This window comes from Culex pipiens, chromosome 2 (genome assembly GCF_016801865.2).
Source record: "Culex pipiens pallens isolate TS chromosome 2, TS_CPP_V2, whole genome shotgun sequence".
Classification (NCBI taxonomy): Eukaryota; Metazoa; Arthropoda; class Insecta; order Diptera; family Culicidae; genus Culex; species Culex pipiens.
In genome coordinates, this window is record NC_068938.1 from 171,191,904 (window position 1) to 171,217,493 (window position 25,590).

At 38.7% G+C, this 25,590-nt stretch overlaps 2 protein-coding genes across 2 annotated transcripts; one reads left to right on the forward strand and one right to left on the reverse strand.

Moving 5' to 3' along the window:
• Positions 1-634: 634 nt before the first annotated feature.
• Positions 635-7,754, reverse strand: LOC120428191 (peptidyl-prolyl cis-trans isomerase-like 1). The gene is made up of 2 exons (XM_039593171.2): positions 7,569-7,754; positions 635-1,114 (listed from the first exon to the last, which is right to left on the reverse strand). The coding sequence occupies exons 1-2, from the start codon at positions 7,649-7,651 to the stop codon at positions 667-669; spliced, it is 531 nt and encodes a 176-aa protein (XP_039449105.1). The 5' UTR covers positions 7,652-7,754; the 3' UTR covers positions 635-666.
• A 345-nt stretch (positions 7,755-8,099) lies between these two features.
• LOC120428190 (protein aurora borealis) lies at positions 8,100-22,381 on the forward strand. Its single transcript, XM_039593170.2, has 4 exons — positions 8,100-9,006; positions 16,182-16,381; positions 16,443-17,022; positions 21,613-22,381. The coding sequence occupies exons 1-4, from the start codon at positions 8,526-8,528 to the stop codon at positions 22,206-22,208; spliced, it is 1,857 nt and encodes a 618-aa protein (XP_039449104.1). The 5' UTR covers positions 8,100-8,525; the 3' UTR covers positions 22,209-22,381.
• Positions 22,382-25,590: the final 3,209 nt, after the last annotated feature.

Sequence of the window (25,590 nt, forward strand, 5' to 3'; positions counted from 1 at the left end):
ATACGCGCCCACAACACGCTTATCAATCTCCGCCTGCCGTGTATGTCGTAAATCAAAGCACCGAAATCGGTATGCATATCTGTCTACGGTCTACAGCCGAGTCTGGCTCGAGCAGTTGTTTACACACATATTTTTTTTTTATATCACAGATTCATTTGGAGTACGACGAAACGACGCGTCGCACGGGGACTCCCCGCGTGTTGCGAATTTGTTGTCATCGCGAGGTATTTTCACCACTTCCTCTTTGGGGTCGTGCTTCGGGCGGAATAAATAAGTAACTGAATAAGTATATAAGTCCGGACCAAGGCGAAACATGCGGGACTTTGAACTTGATGATCGATGTTGGTCAAACTGTCTTCTGTTAAGCGGTTGAGGTGCTTTTGGAGGAGTGTTTCTCTTGATCTCAATACGTGTGGGTACTTTGGAGATGAATCAGAAAAAAACTGTGGAATCCGTTGCGAAAGATGCTGCAAACGAGGGACTTTGAACCTTGGACGAGCTGAGGTACTTTTTTGAAGGAAAAGTGTCCCCAAGAATGCTGAATCATGCTAAACTGATGGGGATCTTTTGAAGCGGGTCTTCAACCAAGACTTGGACCTTTCTCATACTTTCTAAGCAATTATCAAGGTTCAAATTAATTTTAAACCTCCTTTATTCACCCCACCCTCAATACTTCTCCACCTTACCCTTCAAAATCTTGACCTGCTCCACCGGTCGATCGTTCTTGTCCGTCTCGGCCAGTCCTATCCGCTTCACGACCTGCATCCCCGTGTGAATCCGTCCGAAAATCGTATGCTTCCCATCCAGCCACTGCGTCGGCGCAAGCGTGATAAAGAACTGCGACCCGTTCGTGTCCGGTCCTGAGTTGGCCATCGACAAAATCCCCGCCCCGGTGTGCTTCAGGTCCCCGTTCAGCTCGTCCGCAAAGGTGGCCCCGTAGATCGAGCTTCCGCCGCGGCCCGTGCCCGTCGGATCGCCGCCCTGGATCATAAAGTCGCGGATGATCCGGTGGAAGATCGTTCCGTTGTAGTAGCCACGGCGCGTCAGCTCGGCAAAGTTGCGACACGTGTTGGGGGCGTGCTTCCAGTACAGCTCGATCGAGATTTCGCCCATGCTGGGAATTGGAATGATTTGAGGAGAATTTGTTAGGCCGATCGTTTTGCCTTCCTCACCTTACTGAGGAAAGGCTATAAAATCACTCGAAAAATGAACTTCTTAATTCGACCTTGTAAACCCACCTTCACGTATACCTATCGACTCAGAATCATGTTCTGAGCAAATGTCTGTGTGGATGTGTGTAGGTGGGTGGACAAAAAAATGGTCACTCGATTATCTCCGGACTGGATGAACGGATTTTGACCGTATTAGTCTCATTCGATCCGTCTTGGGGTCCCATAGGTCTCTGTTTAAAATCAGCAACTTTAGTTAAGTACTTCAAAAGTTATGCTAAAAAAACGATTTTGGCGTATGTCCGGAAGATTGTAAAAAGGGTGGTTTTTGCAAGAAACCCTATCATGCTATACATTTTCAGAAAGGTATTAAAAAGACCTTTCCAATGAACGAAAACATTCCAAAACATTGAAGATCTGACAACCCTATCAAAAGTTATTAGCACTTAAGTATTATTTATACACTTTTTGGAGGCCGGATCTCAGATATTTCAGTAAAAATTATGTCCGGGTCCATCATGCGACCCATCGTTAGTTAGATAATTGAAAGACCTTTCAAATGAGCCTAAAACATTAAGGATCTGACAACCCTATCAAAAGTTATTAGTACTTAAGTGTTATTTATACACTTTTTGGAGGCCGGATCTCAGATATTTCAGAAAAAAATATTTCCGGGTCCATCATGCGACCCATCGTTAGTAAGATAATTGAAAGACCTTTCAAATGAGCCTAAAACATCAAGGATCTGACAACCCTATCAAAAGTTATTGGCACTTAAGTGTTATTTATATACTTTCTGGAGGCCGGATCTGAGATATCTCGGATATCTGACAATATTGTCTGAATCTTCCATGTGAACTTTCGTTGGATAGGTTTTTTTTATCAGACCTTGCCGATGAGCCAGAAAAATTGAAGGTCTCCGAACCCTATCAAAAGAAATCATTAATAAAATTGATTTGTTAAACATGTTAAGGGAATGTTGCTATTTTTACTGATTGTATTGACTTTATGAATGTGAGGAAGGCACCAACCACCTAAAGGTGGATTAAGTATCGTTTTTCTTTGTATTTTTGCATTTGAATGAAGCTATTTCTATGAGAAGTTGTATGGGAAAACTATTTTTTTTATTTTTATATTTAAAAACTCCACGTTTCTCGCTTCAGTCCAGACTAGATTATCCGAAAGCCTCGGGAAAAGTTTACTTAGGATAATCGAATCAGGAAATTTTCATTGTTTTCATTGTCTTATTATTGATTGTTCTGCTTTTGTATGACCCTATTTAGAATGTTTAAATAAAAGATGGCAGTGATGAAACATTGACAACATGCATTTAATTAAATTTCTGGAGCAACATTTGAAAAGGACGCATGAGCATTTTGAAAAGTAGAACTATTTTGCAAATTCCGAGACAACATGTAACTATTTAACAAAACCCGCAGCATTAAAAGTCAGCTGGGAAGGCCAGCTATTGATAACCATTTCAAGTTTTGTGAAAAAGTTACCTGTTGTCTCATAATTTGCAAACTGGTAAAATGATTATCCGACCTTTTCTCTTGTTGCTCCAGATTTGTGATTTGATAGGCAATCAACTAATTGAGAAGAACTCAAATTTGATGTTAAAAGTAAAAAAATAAAAAATACGTTTTTTTTTTGGTTCAGAAATTTACCAACACATTCAAAGTATGTTTACAGGGCCGCTGCGGGTTTGTTTGCACCAGCTCTGCTATCTCTTTCTAGCAAAAGTTTTTTTTTGTCATGCGACTTCTAGCCGGGTTTGTTTTGACTGACCGCCCGATATTTCAGCCAACATATTTCACAGGGACTATGACAGCTCGAGCTAGTTCAATGTTTGCATCCGGGCACTACGAGAAGGAGTTAGTCATTTTTGAGTAAAATTATATTTTTTTTAATTTTTCGTTGGGTTAGAAAGCCAAAGCCAAGCCAAGCCATTGACTTGAAAATTAAAGGGAAGATTTTTTTCAGGAAACTTATTTTTTTTCTTCATTGATAATTTTTTTTTTGTTATTTCGATGTTCAATACAGCAATAGAGTTATCTAAGCCCGAGCTCACGCACACTAGCTTGTCGTTTGTTTTGCTGGCGGGTACAAAATTTAACCTCAATCTTTTTCGTGTACGTACACGCAATACATGCGCACGTAGATAACTCTATTAAAAAATCGCAACAATTTGTTCATCGTCAAAACATACATTGTTTGAAAACTAATCATTTCAAACAGCTGTTAAAAAAATGATAACATATAAAAAAATAAAACACATTGTTCATTGAAATGTTAATTTGGGTCCTAAAATTAAGCTGAAATTTGAAATATTATTGTTCACAACGATAAAGCTTTTTTTATGAGTACAATAACCCTTTTGTACAACCGCAAAGGATTGAAAATTGATTTTTAAATCATTTTTTTTTTAAATTACTTCACGGCCCTTCTTGACAGTAAAGGACCTACTTGACAGCTCGTTCCAAGGGGACCATAGTTTATCCATCGAAAAAATGTTGTCTTGTCAATTTTTTTCCATTTCAATGAACAAAAGCGACCAGAAATGGGTTGTACATAATAATATACATAGGGCTTTAGGACCCTGTTAATGGTTTGTACTTTTTTTCTGATACGAGGCCATCCATAAACCACGTGGACAGTTTTTCAAAATTTCTTAACCAGCTAAAAATATCAAAAGTTCTAAATTTACATATACTTTGAAAAATATTTGCAACGGCCTTATGAAGAAAAAAATATATTTTTTCGTATTTTTTCATTTTTCACTTTTAACATCTAAATCGAATTCTGGGATCCCGTTTTGAGTCGTGTGGTGTTCGTCGGGGGGATCGGTATGTGACGTCGCGCGCGAGAATCCGCGAGAAAGTGGTGGAAGATTCTGGAATCATTGAAAAGAAGTTCGCGTCGAGGCCTTGGAAGTTGGGCCATCAGTCGTGTGGTGTTCGTCCGGGGGATCGGTGTATGACGTCGCGCGCGAGAATCCGCGAGAAAGTGGTGGAAGATTCTGGAATCATTGAAAAGAAGTTCGCGTCAAGGCCTTGGAAGTTGGGCCATTAGTCGTGTGGTGTTCGTCCGGGGGATCGGTGTATGACGTCGCGCGCGAGAATCCGCGAGAAAGTGGTGGAAGATTCTGGAACCATTGAAAAGAAGTTCGCGTCGAGGCCTTGGAAGTTGGGCCATCAGTCGTGTGGTGTTCGTCCGGGGGATCGGTGTATGACGTCGCGCGCGAGAATCCGCGAGAAAGTGGTGGAAGATTCTGGAATCATTGAAAAGAAGTTCGCGTCAAGGCCTTGGAAGTTGGGCCTTTAGTCGTGTGGTGTTCGTCGGGGGGATCGGTGTGTGACGTCGCGCGCGAGAATCCGCGAGAAAGTGGTGGAAGATTCTGGAACCATTGAAAAGAAGTTCGCGTCGAGGCCTTGGAAGTTGGGCCATCAGTCGTGTGGTGTTCGTCGGGGGGATCGGTGTGTGACGTCGCGCGCGAGAATCCGCGAGAAAGTGGTGGAAGATTCTGGAATCATTGAAAAGAAGTTCGCGTCGAGGCCTTGGAAGTTGGGCCATCAGTCGTGTGGTGTTCGTCCGGGGGATCGGTGTATGACGTCGCGCGCGAGAATCCGCGAGAAAGTGGTGGAAGATTCTGGAATCATTGAAAAGAAGTTCGCGTCAAGGCCTTGGAAGTTGGGCCATTAGTCGTGTGGTGTTCGTCGGGGGGATCGGTGTGTGACGTCGCGCGCGAGAATCCGCGAGAAAGTGGTGGAAGATTCTGGAATCATTGAAAAGAAGTTCGCGTCAAGGCCTTGGAAGTTGGGCCATTAGTCGTGTGGTGTTCGTCCGGGGGATCGGTGTATGACGTCGCGCGCGAGAATCCGCGAGAAAGTGGTGGAAGATTCTGGAACCATTGAAAAGAAGTTCGCGTCGAGGCCTTGGAAGTTGGGCCATCAGTCGTGTGGTGTTCGTCCGGGGGATCGGTGTATGACGTCGCGCGCGAGAATCCGCGAGAAAGTGGTGGAAGATTCTGGAATCATTGAAAAGAAGTTCGCGTCAAGGCCTTGGAAGTTGGGCCATTAGTCGTGTGGTGTTCGTCCGGGGGATCGGTGTATGACGTCGCGCGCGAGAATCCGCGAGAAAGTGGTGGAAGATTCTGGAACCATTGAAAAGAAGTTCGCGTCGAGGCCTTGGAAGTTGGGCCATCAGTCGTGTGGTGTTCGTCCGGGGGATCGGTGTATGACGTCGCGCGCGAGAATCCGCGAGAAAGTGGTGGAAGATTCTGGAATCATTGAAAAGAAGTTCGCGTCAAGGCCTTGGAAGTTGGGCCTTTAGTCGTGTGGTGTTCGTCGGGGGGATCGGTGTGTGACGTCGCGCGCGAGAATCCGCGAGAAAGTGGTGGAAGATTCTGGAATCATTGAAAAGAAGTTCGCGTCAAGGCCTTGGAAGTTGGGCCATTAGTCGTGTGGTGTTCGTCGGGGGGGATCGGTGTGTGACGTCGCGCGCGAGAATCCGCGAGAAAGTGGTGGAAGATTCTGGAACCATTGAAAAGAAGTTCGCGTCGAGGCCTTGGAAGTTGGGCCATCAGTCGTGTGGTGTTCGTCGGGGGGATCGGTGTGTGACGTCGCGCGCGAGAATCCGCGAGAAAGTGGTGGAGATTTCTGGATTTCATTGAAAAAGGGATTCACGTCGTCGTGTGTATATTCACTTTCATTTAGTTTTGGAAGCCCTTCCCATAGCATCGTTGCTCGGATGGCACGACGGCGGTAGAAGTGAAAAATCGCGATTGAGGAATTGATAAGTCCTTCTCATAGCGTCGTAGCTCGGAAGGCAACGATTATGTTTCCCTGATCTATTTAAAATTGCACGTCGCCGAATAAATCGATAAATACAATAACATTTAATTTTGAAAGTCCTTCCCATAGCATCGTTGCTCGGATGGCACGACGGCGGTAGATGTGAAAAATCGCGATTGAGGAATTGATAAGTCCTTCTCATAGCGTCGTAGCTCAGAAGGCAACGATTATGTTTCCCTGATCTATTTAAAATTGCACGGCGCCGAATAAATCGATAAATACAATAACATTTAATTTTGAAAGTCCTTCCCATAGCATCGTTGCTCGGATGGCACGCCGGCGGTAAGATGTGAAAAGTCCTTCTTATAGCGTCGTAGCTCGGAAGGCAACGATTATGTTTCACTTTCTGGTCATATCATCTACCAAGATGAATCCTGACCTTCCCTTTCCTTCCCCTACTAACACAATTCCCCCACTTCCCGTGATGCTTGAAGGAGATGCTGTGGATTCAACGGTCTCATGCGGTGTCAACAGGTATAGAGCGACAAACTCTGTGTCTGATGAGTCTGCAACTTCAACTATCGGACTAACATTCCTACCTTTGTTGAACTGCATCTCCTTGGGGGGGCGCCGGTATTGACTTGAAGCAGAGATCTTCAGGGGTTATACAGTGAGGATGATTAGCTCCCACTAATCATCTGTTGGTTCATTGTGTAACTTCAGCTGATCCGTCAATAACGGAGTAGCAGCTCATTGGCAGTCAACCATGCTCATGCTCATGCTCATGCTCAATCGAATTCTGGGATCCCGTTTTATTCAAATTTGAATAATTGATTGCTTATTAAATTAAAAAAAACGCATTTCTTTTTATTTTGCATCGCCGTCATTTTGGCTGCCATCGTAGATTTTAAAAATCTAAATCACTTTAGAGTAGTTTAGGGGTCATACTTAAGCCCAACAATTAAAAAAAATAAGACAACGAAAAAATAATATTTTTTTTTGTGATTCGATTATTTCAAGTGTAATTTTGTCAAGGATTTCGGATAATCGCGTCTGGACTGTGTATGTTTTAGGGCCAAAAACAGACATCTTTTGAGCAATAGTGCGTAATGGTGCAAAAACTGGTTTGAGATATATATATTTTTTAAATAGTATTTTATTGAGAAGTATCGAAAATCTGGACAAAAAATATTTAAGTTCATTTTTGAAGATTTTGGAATTTTTGAATAAAATGTTTACAACAATGAGATAAATATTTTGTTAAATTCAATGATTTTTTTTATAATTAAAGACAGTAGCATAGGGGCTTTCCATAAACCACGTATTTCTTGTGTATGGAGGGCCCCAGTAACAGTTACTGTAATGTTTATTTTTTTCTATTGGGCTTGAAAATTAGGTTTTTTTTATTATTTATAATTTCACGGCTCATTGCCGTCGTTGAAAAGTGAACATTAAAAAAATTTAAATCATTAAAAATCTAGAGTAGAGAAATATATCTAAAGCTTTTTTCACAATTTTGCCTAAAATTAGCTTTTCTCCCTTATAAACAATGCTAGCACGAAACCCCCCTTTCCACTCTAATTTTTGACTTTCAATTTTAACTAACCTCGTTTCAAACGTGACAAAGTGCGGCTGCCACAGCTTGTCCGGAATGCCGGTGGTGGTCGTTCCTGGCTGAAGGGCGAGCATTTTTCACTAGTTTTTCTCACTAAATTTTGAATTAAAAAATATTGCGAATGTGAAACGCGCGACCGGCTTGCTGTTTTGTTGTTGACGTTGATCGCGTTTGACAGCTGATTCGGGTTGACATTTAATAGAGCTTTATGACGTTTCGCGTACGCACACTAGCTCACCATCTGATTTTGCTGGCTGGACAAAATTTAACCTCAATCTTTTTCGTGTACATACACGCAATACATGCGCACGTAGAAACCTCTATGCGTTTTGGAACGCACTGGAAAGTGAAATTTGTATGTTGAATGTCGACTGCAGGCCGGCATTCCAGGGATGTATCCCTTGTTTGACCGTTATGTTTGGGGCATTTAAATTTCTTCTAGTTCAGGTACGATAGTGTTTTTAAACAGGTAGTTGCTGTTTTTATTTTAAATTATCTAAACAAATACTAAACAAGTCATTTCAATTACCTCTTTCCAGGCACCAATTCAATATAATCGTTTAGGGAAATTTAAAAATCCGTTGTCGACATTCGCCGCGGTGCGAAACGTCAAAACAGATGGTTTATGCTGCCGCTGCTAATGTTGTTGTGTATTTATGCTGCAGTTTGTTTAAGTGTGTGCGTGCGCCGGGAAAATCCGCTCAAAAACGGTTATCGACTTCGGTTGTGCTCTGCTGTACAGTTTAGTTTTTCGAATCACAACCGACGACGACTGTCAACAGTCAACGACTGCTCCGGAGCAGAATAAACGACTTTTTTTCTTTTAAGTTTAGTTAAAGTTTTCTTCCTGCAACTGCCATTAAATGAGTGAATAATCTGTGATCAGTATTTAGTTAAACGTTAGTCCAAATTAACCGCCGCCGTTTTGTGTTCATCAACTGTGCCACCATGGACCCGGAGACGTTCCTGACGCCGCGCAAGATCTTCCAGAACGCGTTCAACGCGGCCCGGAAGTCGGCCTCCGGTTCCGGTTCCCCGTCCGTCTTCACCCCCACCCGGTTGGCCTCGCGCGGCGGTGCCGTCAACGGTCGCTTTCACCTGCTTCCGGCGGTCGTTCAGACGCCACCCTCCTGCCGGGTCCTGCCCACCAAGGTCGTCAATCCGTTCGAATCGCTCGAGCGGCTGCACCTGCCCATGATTGCCAGCCCGTCCATCTTTCACCGGCCGGCCACTCCGAGGGCTAGCAGTGGTGCCGGGACGGGGGATGGTTCCGGCGGGACGGCCGTGTTCGAGTGGACCATCGACGAGGTGTCCTCGCTGGGGCAGGCCAACTTTGAGCCGTACGAGTCGCAGTTCCTGCAGACGCCGGACACGGCCCGGGAGGCCAAGGCCCAGGCCGCCATCAGTGCGTACTTTAATGAGATTAGCGGTAAGTTTTTCAGTTTTATGTTGTTGTTTTGTTTTTCGCGGTAAAGGTGAATGACCGTTGGGGAGAGTAGATTTGAATTTTGATTAACGGATTTTTTTTTCTGATCAAAACTGGTTAGTTATAACAATTGTTAATTAATCCCTCCTTGACTTGATACATAGTTTAACTAACAAGTTATCGTACCCAATAAAACAACAAATTACAAATTAAAAAAAAAAAAAAAATTATTAACAAACACCTGATTAAATGAACTAGTTTCTGGATTTCTGTAGTGTTAATAATTTGTATACATTTGATATTTGATAAATTTTACTTCAAACAACCCTAATTTATCCCTTTCAAGACCGTTTGCTTAAAAATTGCCCTAAATAATAAATAAGGTTTCACTTAATGAAATCAGATGAGATGTGCAAGAAATTTAAATGATTGTAAAGTTTTTTTCTTGTTCATTTGAAACAAAGAAACATAGGACAATTTTAACTGAAAATATATATATTTTTTTAAAAACCTACTAAAATTAATGTTTACCGGTTTATCGAATAAAATCATGACTAAAAACATAAAAAAAAAACAAACAAACAATAATGTGTGGAACACAATAAACTTATAATGAGAAGAACGGAAAAGATTTGAAAAAGTAATTTGGCCTTTTGCCAAGTTTCAAATCAACAGAAACCCTGACTTTCATCTAAAAATCTACACACCAATTTTAAAAATGATGAGTTTTGTGATGTAACTTTGGCAATTTAATAAAAAAATTAGGTAAAAATTATACAATAATGTCCCAAACTATGTACAAATCCAGTGATTGTAACTTTAAAGTTAATAGTATAATTTTATAGCAATTTGTTTTTAAAACACTCATCAAAGCCACATTTAAGGCTTGGCAATTATGAAATCACTATATAGGTAAAAGATAGGGTGTCCTACAAAAGTCCTAATCTCAAAAGGCTGAATTGCCAAAAGGCCGGTTTTCGTTAGGCAAAACGTGCAAGAAAAGGTAGAAACGCATGTTAGGCAGTTTTTTTTAAATAAACCATGTTTTTTTTTTTACAGAAATTGGTTTTGAAATAAAGAAGACATTATTTGTTAGACATTTATTCATTATTTATGTTTCAATTTATTTGTCCAAATATTAAACAAAATAATGTTTAATTGGTTGAAAATAACAGAATGTTAGAATTTAGTTTCAATTTCTTTTAGTCTCATGGGTAAATTTTAAAATGTCCAATAACCCTTGCTGGATGATTCTCCTAAAACTACATAACAAAATATCTGGAAAGCATGCTCAATCAACATCGTTTAAATAGAAATCAAATACAATGATTCGTAAACATTTTACAATTTGAGAAATTCAGCCTCATGAAACGTTCTGCCATCTGAGCAAACGACGAAATTAGACTTTTGGGGATTCGAACTTTTTAGCCATTCTAAAAGATGACAATTGGGTCCTAAAATTAAGCTTATATAGGATCATAAAGCCGTACGTAAATTTTATGCACAACGGTATTCAAATAAAACGATTAAAACCCATTTCTGATCTCTTAATTTCATTACAAGACAACATTTTACGATGGATCAACCATGTTCCCGAACGAGCTGTCAAGTAGGATGCTTTCACTGTTATTTTTTAATAATTGGATTGAACTTGGGATTAAAAATTAATTCTAAATTCGTCGAGGTCGAACAATGTGTCATTGTACTCTCAGAAAAATAAGCTTTAAAGTTGCTAGCAACAATATCGCCAATTTAAGCATAATTTTAGGACCCAATTGCTGATTTTATCATTCTCTGTGATAACCAGGGTTGCCAGTTTGCCAGATAAATCTGGTAATGCAATGCTTTTTTTTCAAACCGACTCGAGTTTTTGAAAGCTACACCAAAACTTATAAGTAAATGGTCTTTAACATATGAACTCCCAAGCTCGAGAAAAAGGGAGAATTTCCATACAATTTCCTCCTTTTTCTCAAGCTTGTGAGTTTACCCAGTCACGACGTTCTAGCAAGATTCTAGCAGAGTTCTTACAGAGCTGGAAATTCTTACAGCATTCCAGCAGAAATGTTGCACCGTTCTAGCAGGATTCTGACAGAACCAGCTCTGCTAGAATATTTCGTGACTGGGTATGTGTTAATAGAAATTGTGTTTTTTTTTTTGAAAATTACTATTTAAATTATGTCATATTTTGATTTTTTTTAATTTTTTTTGCCAATTTTAAACATTTTTTTGAATAACAAATAATTTGAATACAAAATCAAAAAATTTAGTTATTTTTTCAATGAAAAAAAATTTAATTGAACCTTTTGAGGCCAATTCAATTCAATCAATTCATCTGAATTGTATTATATTTTTTTTTCATAAAATTATTTTTATTAGGTCCTTTTTGGTACTGGGACCTGGTAATTACATTTGACTTAATAATTACAAAGGATCTTGTGTGTAAATGTTAGTGGTAGGGGAGCCGATTACCTGAACTGTATTATAATTGTATGATATTCGTATGCTAGATATTCCAGATTTTTTTATCGATACTTAGCCATATTTCTATTTTTACCCTGAAAATAACGCATTTTTTTCCTGGCTGGTGTAATGAACCTTCTAAATACCACTAAAGGATTTAAAAATTAATTTAAAAAACGTTACTTAGTTCACCATTAGGTGGTTGGTGCCTTCCTCACATTTTGAGTGTAATGCTAGGTAATATCTGAGATCCGGCCTCTACAAAGTTCATAAATAACACTTAAGTGCTTATAACTTTTGATAGGGTCGTCAGATCTTCAATCTACTGAACTCGTTGGAAAGATCTTTTGATTACCTATCCAACGACAAGTCGCATGATAGATCCGGAAAACGTTTTCATCGAAATATATGAGATCCGACCTCTAAAAAGTTCATAAATAACACTTAAGTGCTTATAACTTTTGATGAAAAAACGAAACTATTGGCACTACGCCCCCCGGGGCATGGCCTTCCTCTAACGTGGGATTTCTGCTCCAGCGCCTCTGACGAGACAGGAGAAACCGGGACCGACGTTTTACTTCACCATCCGATAGAAGCTCAGTGGATAAGGCGGGAATCGAACCCGCGTCTCATAGCATCATCGGGATCGGCAGCCGAAGCCGCTACCCCTGCGCCACGAGACCCACAAAGTTCATAAATAACACTTAAGTGCTTATAACTTTTGATAGGGTTGTCAGATCCTCAATCTACTGAACTCGTTGGAAAGTTCTTTTGATTACCTACTCAACGACAGGTCGCATGATAGATCCGGACAACGTTTTTGTCAAAATATCTGAGATCCGACCTTTAAAAAGTTCATAAATAACACTTAAGTGCTTATAACTTTTGATAGGGTCGTCAGATCTTCAATCCTTTGAACTCATTGAAAAGGTCTTTCGAATACCTTTCTAAAAATGTATAACATGACGAGCCACATTTTTTACAATCTGCCGGACTTTTGTTAAAATCGTTTTTTAGCATAACTTTTGAAGTACTTAACTAAAATTTATAATTTTCAATAGCGACTTTTGGGACCCCAAGACGGATCAAATGAGACCAAAACGGTCTAAATCGGGTCAGCCAGTTCCGAGATAACTAAGTGCAATTTTTTTTGATCAACATCCCCCAAAAATTTCGTTTTTCGAGTGATTTTATAGCCTTTCCTCAGTAAGGTGAGGAAGGCAAAAATAGTACTTCTTGACAGAGAGTCTCATTTTTGACAGCTGGTTCCAACAGGACCATAGTTGATTTCTCATTAAATGTCGTCTTGTCATTGTTTTTTATCATGAAAAGTAAAAGATTATGATAGATCGTATTAAAAAATTTACGTAGAGATTTAGGGCCATATTGTATGAAAAGTCAAATCTCAGAATAAAAACATAAACTTAACAAGGCGCTCTAAAATTCTTTGTGTAAATATGGGTATTCGGCGCCGTCGCTCCGTGCCATACTTTCATACACTTAGGAGCCCAGGGCGGCGAAGTCCTTGTAGATAAAAAGGAAGACACTAGTGGTTGGTACTAGCAATGGTGGCCGACAGCTATAAAGTCAACTTCGTTTTTTTTTAACAAGATAAATGCAGTTAGCCAAAACAAGGTACTCCAACAAATAGAAAAAAATGCAGTGGGGGTTTAACAGTTTGTTCGATTGAAGTTTTTCTCTGGTTCCTTGCATCCTTTGATCAGCGAGGGTCAGAGTCGAGACGGCTAGAAGAAAGGGGCGCGCCAATGTGGGAAAGGGAAGTAATTTCTGATTGTAGACGGTATTGTTTTGATTCGCAAAATGTTGTTGTCAACTCGCAAACCGGCAGCAAAACGGGTAGCACTGGAAAATCTTTATGAACTGAGATGCCTTCCGAGCAGTGGAGACACTAGGTCTATTCCCGTACTGCAGAATTCTGCAATTCTGCACAAAAACGGCAGCAAAGCGTTCCCGTACTTTTCTGCAACAAAAGTAACTTTTCTCTCAGGCAGAACTTTTGCAGTGAGAGAGGTAGAAGTTGCAGCAAAACCGTTCCCGTACTTTTCTGCAAGCTCTCTCTTCTCTTTCTTCTTGAAAAGTTACTGCAATTTGGTGTGATGGATGTTGACTACACGCTTACATAAAATCTGCAAGTTGGGTGAAATTAAGCATTTTATTATAAGTTGTAATAATAAATGATTTTGGGGTAGTTTTTTTATGTCTGGTTTTATTGAGACCGATTTTTTTTTTATGTTAACGATTTCAGGCTTAGTTCATTTATGTAAATTATATAGCGATTTTTTTCAGTGTTAATATTTTTACCTGATAAAAAATTGATAACTTAAGCCATAGTATTACAGCACGGCTAGTACCCCAACAAAAATTGTACTATAAAAACAAATTGATTTTAAAAAACTTTTAAAAGACACATTTCTTTTGAGTTTCATAATTTCAAATAGAAATTTGTTTAGGAATAATTTTTGATCTTCAATTGTTTTCGAATATACCTCGGAATATACTAAATGTGTGTGTTAAATAACAGGTAAATTTAATTGGCAAATAATTATTTATACCTTTAACGGTGCTACCAATTTGTATTCTTATATGAACCAAAAAAATTTTATTTTGTCGAAATTAAAATTCTTAAATTCTTAAATTCTTAAATTCTTAAATTCTTAAATTCTTAAATTCTTAAATTCTTAAATTCTTAAATTCTTAAATTCTTAAATTCTTAAATTCTTAAATTCTTAAATTCTTAAATTCTTAAATTCTTAAATTCTTAAATTCTTAAATTCTTAAATTCTTAAATTCTTAAATTCTTAAATTCTTAAATTCTTAAATTCTTAAATTCTTAAATTCGTAAATTCTTAAACTTTTATTTTCTACGCCATCTTGAATCATAATAAATACACATTTTTGAAGTCATATTTTAGGTTAGAAACTCAAATTTAGAGGATTTAGAGATTGGAAATGTTGACTGTTCCTTTTTTATTTATATTTGAGTTTTAAAAATTTTAATTTACAGAATTTATTAATTTTACTTGTATTTGAAATTATAATTTCTTTAAGTTTCTATCTTATTATTTTTCACTGTAGCCTTTGAATTTGTTGTGTTCTGAACTCATAAATATTTAAAAAAAATGTTATTTTTTTTCGAATTTTTTCAACCTTTTTTATTTTGATTTTTTTAAATTAAGTTTTTTTTAACTTTAATCATTTTGAAATATTTAGTTTTTAATTATTTGATTTTTTGAGCTCAAAGCTCAATTTATTGGTTTTTTTATTTTTCTGATATAATTATTTGCATTTTTAAATTTCTCAAATATCTTATTTAATGTTTTTTTTTTAAGTTTCTTGATGTGGAAATATTAGTTTTTTTTATATTTTTAATTATGGATTTCTTAATTTCCAGATTGCTTAATTTATGTGTATCAAAATTTTTGAGTTTGTGATCATTTTTTTATTTGTCAATTTTACTGCGTCACCGTTGTTCTTTCATGTGACATCCAATCATAATTTATGTATGCTATCCTGAATAATCTTTCAAACATTCTGCTATTAAACATGTATTTATGGTCCCTTCTATATAAAACCTTTGTTTGTCTTTTTTATCATATTTATTAAACGTACCTGCCACTCTCATTTGTAAAATTGTTTACCTAATGTAAATTTTTTAAGTTGTTTCTAATATATGATTTCTACCTAAGCATAATTGGGTCCTAAAATGAAGCTTAGATTTCTGATATTATTGTTTACAGCGATAAAGCTTATTTTTCTGAGTACAATGACCCTTTGTACGACCACAAAGAGTTTAAAATGGATTTTTAAATCAATTTTGAAAAATTAACCTCGCGGTCCTATTTGACAGAAAAGTTCCTACTTGACAGCTCGTTCCAAGGGGACCATAGTTGATCCATCAAAAAAATGTTGTCTTGGCACATTTTTTTTTGCATTAAAATGAAAAAAAAAGTGATCAAAAATGGGTTTTGATCGTGTTTTTTACCGTTGTACATAAAAATTGGCATAGGGCTTTAGTACCCAATTAATTTCTAGTTAGTTAACGAATAAAACATCTTTGATTATTTAAACAAAATGTTGTGCTGCATAAAACAATAATGTCCCAGGTCTAGAGGTAAACTTCCTTCAAAAACTTTTTTGTAAGCCATTTTTTTTATATTTTGCAATAATTAAAAAAATAATACCCAATTTGACTAAATCCACTCAACTGTGTATAATGTTGCAGAAAAAGTACTGGAACGCGCTACCCAGGCAAATTTTTTGCCGCTTCTCTCCTTGCAGAACTTCTGCAGAAGAGAGAGATGAAGAGAGCGAGCTGAAAAGTACGGGAACGTGCTGCAAAAAAGTGACTTATGCTGGCTGCAGAATCCTGCAGAAGCTGCAGAAATTCTGCAATTCTGCAAGTACGGGAATAGACCTACTTTTGAAGGAGCCGAGCAAGAACTCAAAAAAATGTTTGTAACTGTCTTTAATGTATCCCAATTTTTTATCTCAGCAAAATCATATTTTATTAGAAATTGACTTTAAAATAATGCTTGAGGCTGACGCAAATATTTTTAATAGTTGTCACCCAAGCTAGGTTTTTATGGAATGGGTTTAATCCACTGTCCTAATTATTTAGCATATTATCAAAAACGTAGAATTTTAGAATAACTCAACAATTAAAAGCATAACATTTTTATTTTTTTCTCTTTCCGCAGTACCCAGCCCCGTCGACTGCCCGCTGCGAAACCAAAAAATCATCCTCAACGGTGCCGACTCGTCCTCCTTCAGCGGCAGCTTCGCTGGCCGCAAGTCCAAGCGAAAACGGGACGGCATCTGCCAGACGGTGCTCACCTTCCCACCGGTGCTGCCCCCGGAGGTGGAAGCCATGCTAGCGCCCTACTTTAATTTCCACGATGTGAGTTTGCTTTATTTTTAATTTTGTTAAATTTTAAAATAAATAATTTGATTTTTGGCAGAATCAACAGCAAACCCACGACCCGATCGACGAAACGGACGGCAGCTTCATCGACCACGACGCCCGGGACGCGTCGTTGCGGCGTAAGCTGTTCAACTGCGCGAGCGATTCAGAGGAGCCGGAAGACCGGGAAGACTCGCTGGATCGGCTGGATCTGCGCTGTCTCAGCCCGCCGCCGGTTAGTCCCGAGTTGGGCCAGGCCGCGGCGCAGATCCTGAAGCGATCGCGCTGCTTCAGCTCGTCCCACGAGCTGGTGATCGATCCGGGCGATATTTCGCTCAGTCCGGTGGCGGGAACGCCATCCACGCAAGCCGGCGACGACCGGGAGTCGTTCGGGGCTTTGTCGCCCATTTCGAAGCGATCGGAGTCGCCGTCGCCGATGAAACCGGGCTCGAATTCGACCGAGTTGCCCAGCGTGGAGGGGGAGGCTAGTGGAAGCGGGGGCGTCGAGATGGGAACCGATGCCATTTACAGGAGTACGCCGGAGCGGCCGCGGCCGGCTGGGCTCGTGGCGATGAACTGCAGCAGCACCAACAGCCAGCACCACATGTCGGTCGAGCTCAACGATAGCCAGCATCGGGGTAATTATTACGTTTGGTAGTCTCGTTAGATTGAATAGATTTGTAGATTTTATGTTATTTTTAAACGTGTTTGAGGCACAAATTGAATATTGACAGTAATTAAAAAATATATTGATACTTTTGCATGATTTTGATTTGAACAGCGCTTTTATTTTATTATCTGAAACGGACAAAATCGTGTGCATAAAAGCATCTTGAATGGACAAAAGGTCGAAAGGATAAAACTTGAGCAACACGAGGAAAGGGCGGACAAGCATTTTGCAAATCCCAAGACAACCGATAACTTTTTCTCCAAATTCGAAATGTAAAACAATAGCTGGCCTTCCCAGCTACCTTTTGACATTCTGGGTGTTGGTAATTTGCAAAATAGATCTTGATAGCTAGAATGCTTATGGGCCCCCTCTACAGAAAGGAAGAAAATGTGTGTTTTTTTAATAAAGCATAATGTCTAAACTCAACAAGTCATCGCTTGTCAAACTGTTTTTTCGTCGTCAGTAAATTGAAACTACGCTGGCTTAAAAATCATGTTTTTCATCAATTCAGGATTTTTTAAAAGACAATAATTTAAAGCTTATTGAAAGAATACTAAATTAACAAAAAGGTGTTTAAATTTTGATTTGGAATTTTGAATTCAGAATACTTTGCATAATATAGTTGTAAAAACTGCAGCTGCTCATGTTAAAAAGAATGAAAGTCGCAAAATGTTACAAAAATAGTATAGATATTGAAGCCACATATGACCGCTAGTATTTTTGGCCTCCCGAGTTCACCGTAGAGTGTTTGGAGAAAATCCAATCGGCTACCTTTTAAATTCCATGGATAATTCAAATCGCACATGATTCTTGCGTTAGAATGTTCCAAAAAACGAAATGTCGATTTTGATAGATGTCTGTGTCAGCAAAATCATTAAATTTTGTTCTAAAATATCCAAATAAAAATTATTATTTTTTTTTAATTTTTCCGTATTTTACGTCTCATGATAGTTGCAGGCCAAGTGCGAATGATTCTGATGATACCTCTTCAGTTGACGCTCAGGCGAGGAACATCCTGGAAGGAGCGTCACTGACTACGTCCGTAGTCCTGTTAGATCATTCTTGATCAGAACAGTATAGCTCTGGTTCCTTGCAAGTGTCCTATTTTCTTACCTCCACGTTGGCTTGGTTTTCATGATGACCTAGCTGGTGGCCTGTGGAAACGGATCGTAAACCTTTGACCACCGCGGGTCAGAGTCGAGACGGCTAAAAGAAAGGGGCGCGACAATGTGGGAAAGGGAAGTAATTTGTGATTGTAGACGGTATTGTTTTGATTCGCAGTATGTTGAGTCAACTGCTGTGGATGTACCTGAAACATCGCACAACGGGGTTTCTCTTCTTTTTCGAGAGCCTGGAGCTTATTAGAGAACGGACATCTCAGGCCTGAGGTGCCAATCGAGGTACCGGAGCTGTCAAACGAAGGTGCCTATCGAGCAAAATCCTTTGTGACGGTTCTCGTGCTTCGATTGGTGTTTTTGATTTGAGATGTCCGTTCTCTAACGGGCTCCAGCTTCTCTATCTACCATCTATATTCTGTTTATTTTGTTTCACTGATTCTCTAACACGCTTTCTGTTTATTATCGTCCTTTTTATTTTCGATTTTACTTTCATGATTCTCTTGATTCTCTCAATTCTCAACGCTTTTCCACTCTATTTACTAATTGATGCTGCTGTAACAAACTGTCTGTTTTCCCTTAATTTGGCAGCGATGTCAATTTTGTTTATTTTTATTTATCTATTTGAATAATTGTTCATCTGCTCTATAAATTGCCCTTCTACAATCTTAGCTTGTTTGTTGCCTCTATTTATTAACTATTGTTAATTTCTTTATCTACTTCATAAATTACTATCTTTTTTTTACTATTGATTCTTCAAATAGTCTATTTCTTTCACTGTCCATTGTTTTCAATCTTCACCCTTTTTTAAAACAAGTGAGGTTCGAGCCCTTACTCAATTTTTGGAACGATCAAAGAATTAACACAAATATTACTATTGTACTTTTGGTAAACTTTTGAATAACATGCTTAGGTCCAAAACATTGTAACAAAACATCGCGACAGAAGAAATAGCAACAGATTAACACGATTCAACATTAGGCAAGATTTCAGAAGAAAATAAAACACAGTAAATAACAATTAGTTTTTAAATTCAAACTAAAAATAAAACAGTTTTTGCTTTAATGAAAATTGATAGGCACACTATAAATGGTTAGGCGCTTATACTTACATCAAACTCTACTTAATGTACCACCCCCGGCCGAGTTAAAATGCGTAACCGGAAAAGAAGGTGTGCATGCCTGGCACGAACACTCAAAGCGTGTTCTAGCGTGCTGCTCGTACTGACTCAGAGCAAGGGTGAGATGTAGGTGTAAGGGCAGTGCGTGTTCGTCGGGAACCTAGTGCATAAGATCGGTCAAGGCCCGTTCTTACACTGAAAATTGCGAATTGCGAATTTTACGTCTCATGATAGTAAATGGAGCCACCAATAATGTTCTGTATTAGCTAAGTAATGCAAAAATGCAATCAAATGCAAAAATTAATAAAAACCGTAATTTAAAGAGTCAATGATTTTAAAATTGAAAAGCTCGAAAAAAAACGGAAGCCTAAGTATAAAAAATCAAACAATTTAAAAATTTAAAAATCAAGCAATTTAAAATATCAAGTTCAGTTCAAGTTCAAGTTCAACAATTAAAAAACAATAAAAAGTAAAAAAAGATTAGAAATTTAAATAAATTTCAAAAAATCAAAAATGAAAAAAATAAAACTTCATAAATTAAAAAGTTCAAGTTTGAAAAAATTGTAAATACAAAACAGATTCGCTAGTTCGAAGGGAACTGCATTCGAATAAGCGAATCCAAATTCGCTAATCGGAACAACCTTTTGACTTTCAAACTTTTGACAGCTGTCAAAAGTTTGAAACCACATGTTCGGAAATTGCCGAACGTTGATGTTGAAACGTCAACATCAGCTTGACAACTGGTTTTGATGGTTGAGTGCCTTTTAATTCGAATACGTTCGAATTAGCGAGCATTCAAAGTAGCGAAATTCGAATTAACGAGTCCGCTCTGTACACTTCGTTCTCAATTTTTCGAAGTCTTGACCAAAATTCATTTCGGATGATCGAATCACATTTTTTTATTTTCCTTAAGTTCTCTTAACTAACATAAACATTTCCATTTTTGTATTTTTGATTTTTTTCTCATTTTTTTTTCTTCAAATGGCAGGACAACAGTCAAATTGTCTAAGAATATTGAATTGTACATTGTGGCAACCCCGTTGTACAGGCCCGTAATTCAAGAAGCAGGAACTTGTTATGCAAAAAAAAAAAGGAAAATTATTTGATTTTTTATAAAAATATATTCCAAACAAGGTGAAACGGTTCGCCAGTTCTAAGAATCTCTGAACTCGGCAGATTATTTGCTGTTTTCTTATTTATCGTCTGAAACAACAGAACTTTATTAGTAATACATACTGTAATTTCCGTGAACTTTATTTTAAAACTCGAGTCGTTGTGTGAATATGACGACACTTTCCCGTTTCACCTTAAGAAAACCTTTTCCTGACCCCTTGGTTGGCCGTTTCTTGGGCGTATTTTTTTTATTTTTTTTTGGTTTTGCATTTCTTCCGAGCTCCATACTAGCCTTGTATGTTGACTCAGGATTTTGTCATTTGTAATCTACTTAAATCTCAGCTCAAACATATTTGGACAAAAATTTATAGCACAATCTTCTAGGAAATTTCCGGTTGAACCAAGCAAATTTAGAAGAATAAAAATGTCGTATTTTCAAAATTTCTTTTTAAAACCCATTTTTCTATCGCTGTATCAGCAACTGCGAACGATTGTTGTCCATGACAAAAAAAAACTGTCAAAATCTAGCCCGTTGCTTTTTCTACGGGAGCGTTCTTTCATTACGAAACGACAAATTTCGGATCATATATATTTCAATATATATTTTCTTGAAACAGCCTCCAACACCCATACTCTCTTATGTCAAATGTTGGGGTATTTCGGGAACTACACGAAGGATTTTTTTTAACAGCGTTAACATTTGCCGGGTCCAGTGATGTAGTGGTAAGCATGGTTGCCTCTTACTCCAGTTGGGCTGGGTTCAATCCCAGTTGGCCCCAGTGGCATTTTTCGAGACGAGATTTGTCAGATCACGCCTTCCTTTCTGATGTGGAAGTAAATGTTGGTCCCGGCCTAACTCAGAGCCTCAGAGGTTTGGTCGTAAGCTCAGTCCAGGTCGTCTCCCTAAGTCGGTTGCGGTGGAGTTGCTGGTAGGTAGTTGGCTCAAAAACCAAAGGTCATCAGTTTGAATCTCGGGGTGGATTGTAGGTTAGGTGTAAATGGAGGTTTATATTGCCTCAACAATTACCAATTGCCTTCGGACACTTTTTTTTCGAGTAGGAATACCGCCAAGGCCATTATGTAGAGCAAACAGTATGATTGAATAAAATCTTTTAGAATAAATCAACAATGAATAATGTGGAAAATTTGGCGAATGATATTTGAAACAGGTATTTAATCTTAATCTGATAAAAATCTCTTTACTTTTCAGCATTCAAACCGATCGATCGATCGGCCGATCTCACCGAGGAGGACGACGTTTCCTACGAGGACAACCTGCTTGCCTCTTCCCAGTCCTCGTGCTCCATCTCAACCTCCCAGCAGCACCCAACGACTCCGGTACGACGCCACGCTGGTCGCACTCGCAGCCACCGACGCAACCGCAAGAATCTGTCCCACTCCTTCCTGCTCTACTCGGACGAACTGGACGAGGAACGTGAGGAGCAGCACGCCCAGTCCCACCTGCACCAGGATCTACTAACAAAAGAATTACACCGACGTAGCTTCAGCGGAATCTTGGCCGCCTCTGGGAAGGAGAACATGCGCCCGACCGCGACGGAATCGGGACTGGCCAAATCGGTTCCGATCGGGGGCAATTTTTACCGCATGGACAGCGGCTTCAACGAGGAGGAGACGACCCGTGGAAGCCAGGAGACTGCCGAGTACGATGAGACTGATGTGTCGATGCAATCGGACTTTTGCTGTGACGAGGCTGGGACGCCCCAGCGCGGTGGTGGCCAGCGAAGGGCCTTGGCCGCTGGAGCAGGAGATGGACAGCATCACGTGGGTTGCTCAATAAGACTGTAAATTTGCCTTTTTCGCGCGTGTAATTTATATGACTCTTTGATTTCATCGAATGATTATTAGTTTAAAAGTTCAGCTTTTCTAGGATTAGTTGACGAATTTATGTTTCCTAAACTGTATTTTAGACACAAATGTAATGTTCCAATTTTATGTTATAGTAATAAAACAATGAAAACAAGGACGAAAGTGTGCTGTTTTTGCCTTCCTCACTTTACTGAGGAAAGGCTATTAAATCACTCGAAAAACGAACTTTTTAGTTAGACCTCCTAGACATATCGACTCAGAATCACCAGCTGAGCAAATGTCTGTGTGTTTGGCTGTATGTAGACATGTGTACCAAATCAATGTCACTGGAATATCTTGTCACAGGCTCAACCGATTTTGGCCGGAATGGTTTTAATCGATCCGACTTAACGTCCCCTAAGCTGCTATTTAAATTCATGCAGTTTTATCTTGTATTTAAAAAGTTATGTTAAAAAAACTGTTTCATATTAAATTAAAATTATGGTAAAAACTAACTTAATCCACCTATGTGGTTGATGCCTTCCTCACTTTTTACCAACAATGGGTAATATGAGTGGTTTGGACACATTTTTCAGCTATTTTTTTAGGTCCAGAAAAATAAGTACACAGATATAACTTAAGTTGTCATAACTCGAGACAGGGTTGCCAGATTTTCTATTATGTGGACTCGTTTGAAAGGTCTCTTGATTACCTAACCAACGATGGGTTGGATGATGGTTCCGGACATCGTTCACATACATTTAAGTGAGATCCGGCTTCAAAAAAGTACATAAATATCACTAAAGTGGTCATAACTCGAGACAGGGTTGCCAGATCTTCGATGTTGTGGACTCGTTGGAAAGGTCTCTTGATTACCTAACCAACGATGGAACGGATGATGGATCCGGACATCGTTTACATACATTTAAGTGAGATCCGGCTTCAAAAAAGCATATAAATATCACTTAAGTGGTCATAACTTGAGACAGGGTTGCCAGATCTTCGATGTTGTGGACTCGTTGGAAAGGTCTCTTGATTATCTAATCAACGATGGGTTGGATGATGGATCCGGACATCGTTTACATGCATTTAAGTTAGACCCGGCTTCAAAAAAGTACATAAATATCACTTAAGTGGTCATAACTCGAGACAGGGTTGCCAGATCTTCAATGTTGAGGACTCGTTGGAAAGGTCTCTTGATTATCTAACCAATGATGGGTCGGATGATGGATCCGGACATCGTGTACATGCATTTAAGTTAGACCCGGCTTCAAAAAAGTACATAAATATCACTTAAGTGGTCATAACTCGAGACAGGGTTGCCAGATCTTCGATATTGGGGACTCGTTGGAAAGTTCTCTTGATAACCTAACCAACGATGGGTCGGATGATGGATCTGGACATCGTTTACATACATTTAAGTGAGATCCGGCTTTAAAAAGTACATAAATATCACTTAAGTGGTCATAACTCGAGACAGGGTTGCCAGATCTTCAATGTTGTGGACTCGTTGGAAAGGTCTCTTGATTACCTAACCAACGATGGGTCGGATGGTGGATCCGGACATCGTTTACATGCATATAATTGAGATCCGGTTATATGTGAAAACACATTTTTATACATAACTTTTGAACTACTTATCGAAACTTCAAACAATTCAATAGCGATGTATGGGACCTTAAACCAAGTCGAATGCAACTGGTTCGATCAAAATCGGTTCAGCCAGTGCTGAGAAAACTTGGCAAGATTTTTTAACACATACATACATACACACACACACATACACACACACAGACATTTGTTCAGTTTTCGATTCTGAGTCGATATGTATATATGAAGGTGGGTCTTCGAGCTTTTAATAAAAAGTTCATTTTTAGAGCAGGATTATAGCCTTACCTCAGTGAGGAAGGCAAAAGGGTGGTTTTTTCATGAAACCCTCACATGTTATATATTTTTAGAAAGCATATGAGAAGACCTTTCTTGTGGATTAAGAATTTTCAAGATCTGACTTACCTATCTAAAATTACAAGCAGTTTAAAAAATGGTCTGAATTTACATAACCTCAAATGGTCCCGTCTGATCGCCACGAAAAAGCCTTGTAGAAGGATGCCATTTTCCTCAAAGGCGGTGTCTGTATAATCTTGACAAAAAGTCTGTAGGAAGTCTATTTTTTTACTCGTCACTTATTTTTATTAGGACTCCTTAGGTGCTGCGATCACGTTAGGGGAGATCCATAAACCATGTGGACCATTAGGGTGTAATATCAAAATCGATTTTCCAGCACAGCAATTTTTCAGTTCCTTTTGGGGTCCTAAACAACTCCCCAAAGTTTGGGAACGATTGGTTTAGTCCTCACTTTGCGCAAAGCGATTCAATTTTCCATATAAATTTGTATGGGAAAAACCATTTTTTTGGATTTTGATATTTATAAAATCCACGTTTCACGCTGTACTAAAACCGGATTCATATTCGGATGCTCTGGAAGGTGCTCTACAACTTTCCCGAAGAGAGTATGGTGCTAGCTTGTCCCTGAAAGAAGATACAGCGTCCTCAAAACTCGTCTAAAACGTGATTTTCGAGCAAAAAACACGTTTTAGACGAGTTTTGAACACGCTGTATCTTTTTTTAGGAGCAAGTTAGCACCATACTCTCTTCGGAAAAGTTGTAGAGCACCTTCCAGAGCATCCGAATATGAATCCGGTTTTGATACAGCGTCAAACGTGGATTTTATAAATATCAAAATCCAAAAAAATGGGTTTTCCCATACAAATTTATATGGAAAATTGAATCGCTTTGCGCAAAGTGAGGACTAAACCAATCGTTCCCAAACTTTTGGGAGTTGTTTAGGACCCCAAAAGGAACTGAAAACTTGCTGTGCTCGCTGAATTTGGACAACTTTATTTTTTTCCATACAACCGTATTACACCCTAGTGGACCATGTGGACACTTTAGGGGATTGTAATCACTCTATAAATGAGTGGAAGGCACCAACCACCTAAAGGTGGATTAAGTAACGTTTTTACTACTATATTTGAGAAAAATCTGCTTCTAGTCATTTGTAACTTGTTGTTTTATTGGGTACGATAACTTGTTAGTTAAACTACATATCAAGTCAAGGAAGTTTAGGTGGTGGGTCGAAAAATTTCATTTAATTAACAATGCATTGCTCTTTTCCATTCTTAAATCGGTCTCTTCAACAATTTGTTCAAGATTGAAGAATTTCTCTAAAACATTGGCAATCGAGTTCTTTTTTAGCATAATTTTTTTTTAATTTTGTGGTTCCTTTTCATGTTATTTTTTTTAGCATTTTCTTCAGCATTCCATAGAAATTTTGTATTGAATTATTTGAAAACCGGTATATTTAGCATAAAATAAAATTCTA

Excerpts from the sequence above, each read along its gene's own strand:
- LOC120428191 (XM_039593171.2), bottom strand. The coding sequence starts at position 7,651 with ATGCTCGCCCTTCAGCCAGGAACGACCACCACCGGCATTCCGGACAAG. Across the intron at positions 1,115-7,568 it reads TTTGTCACGTTTGAAACGAG|CATGGGCGAAATCTCGATCG; the intron begins GTTAGTTAAAAT and ends TCCAATTCCCAG.
- LOC120428190 (XM_039593170.2), top strand. The coding sequence starts at position 8,526 with ATGGACCCGGAGACGTTCCTGACGCCGCGCAAGATCTTCCAGAACGCG. Across the intron at positions 16,382-16,442 it reads CCTACTTTAATTTCCACGAT|AATCAACAGCAAACCCACGA; the intron begins GTGAGTTTGCTT and ends GATTTTTGGCAG. Across the intron at positions 17,023-21,612 it reads CAACGATAGCCAGCATCGGG|CATTCAAACCGATCGATCGA; the intron begins GTAATTATTACG and ends TTTACTTTTCAG.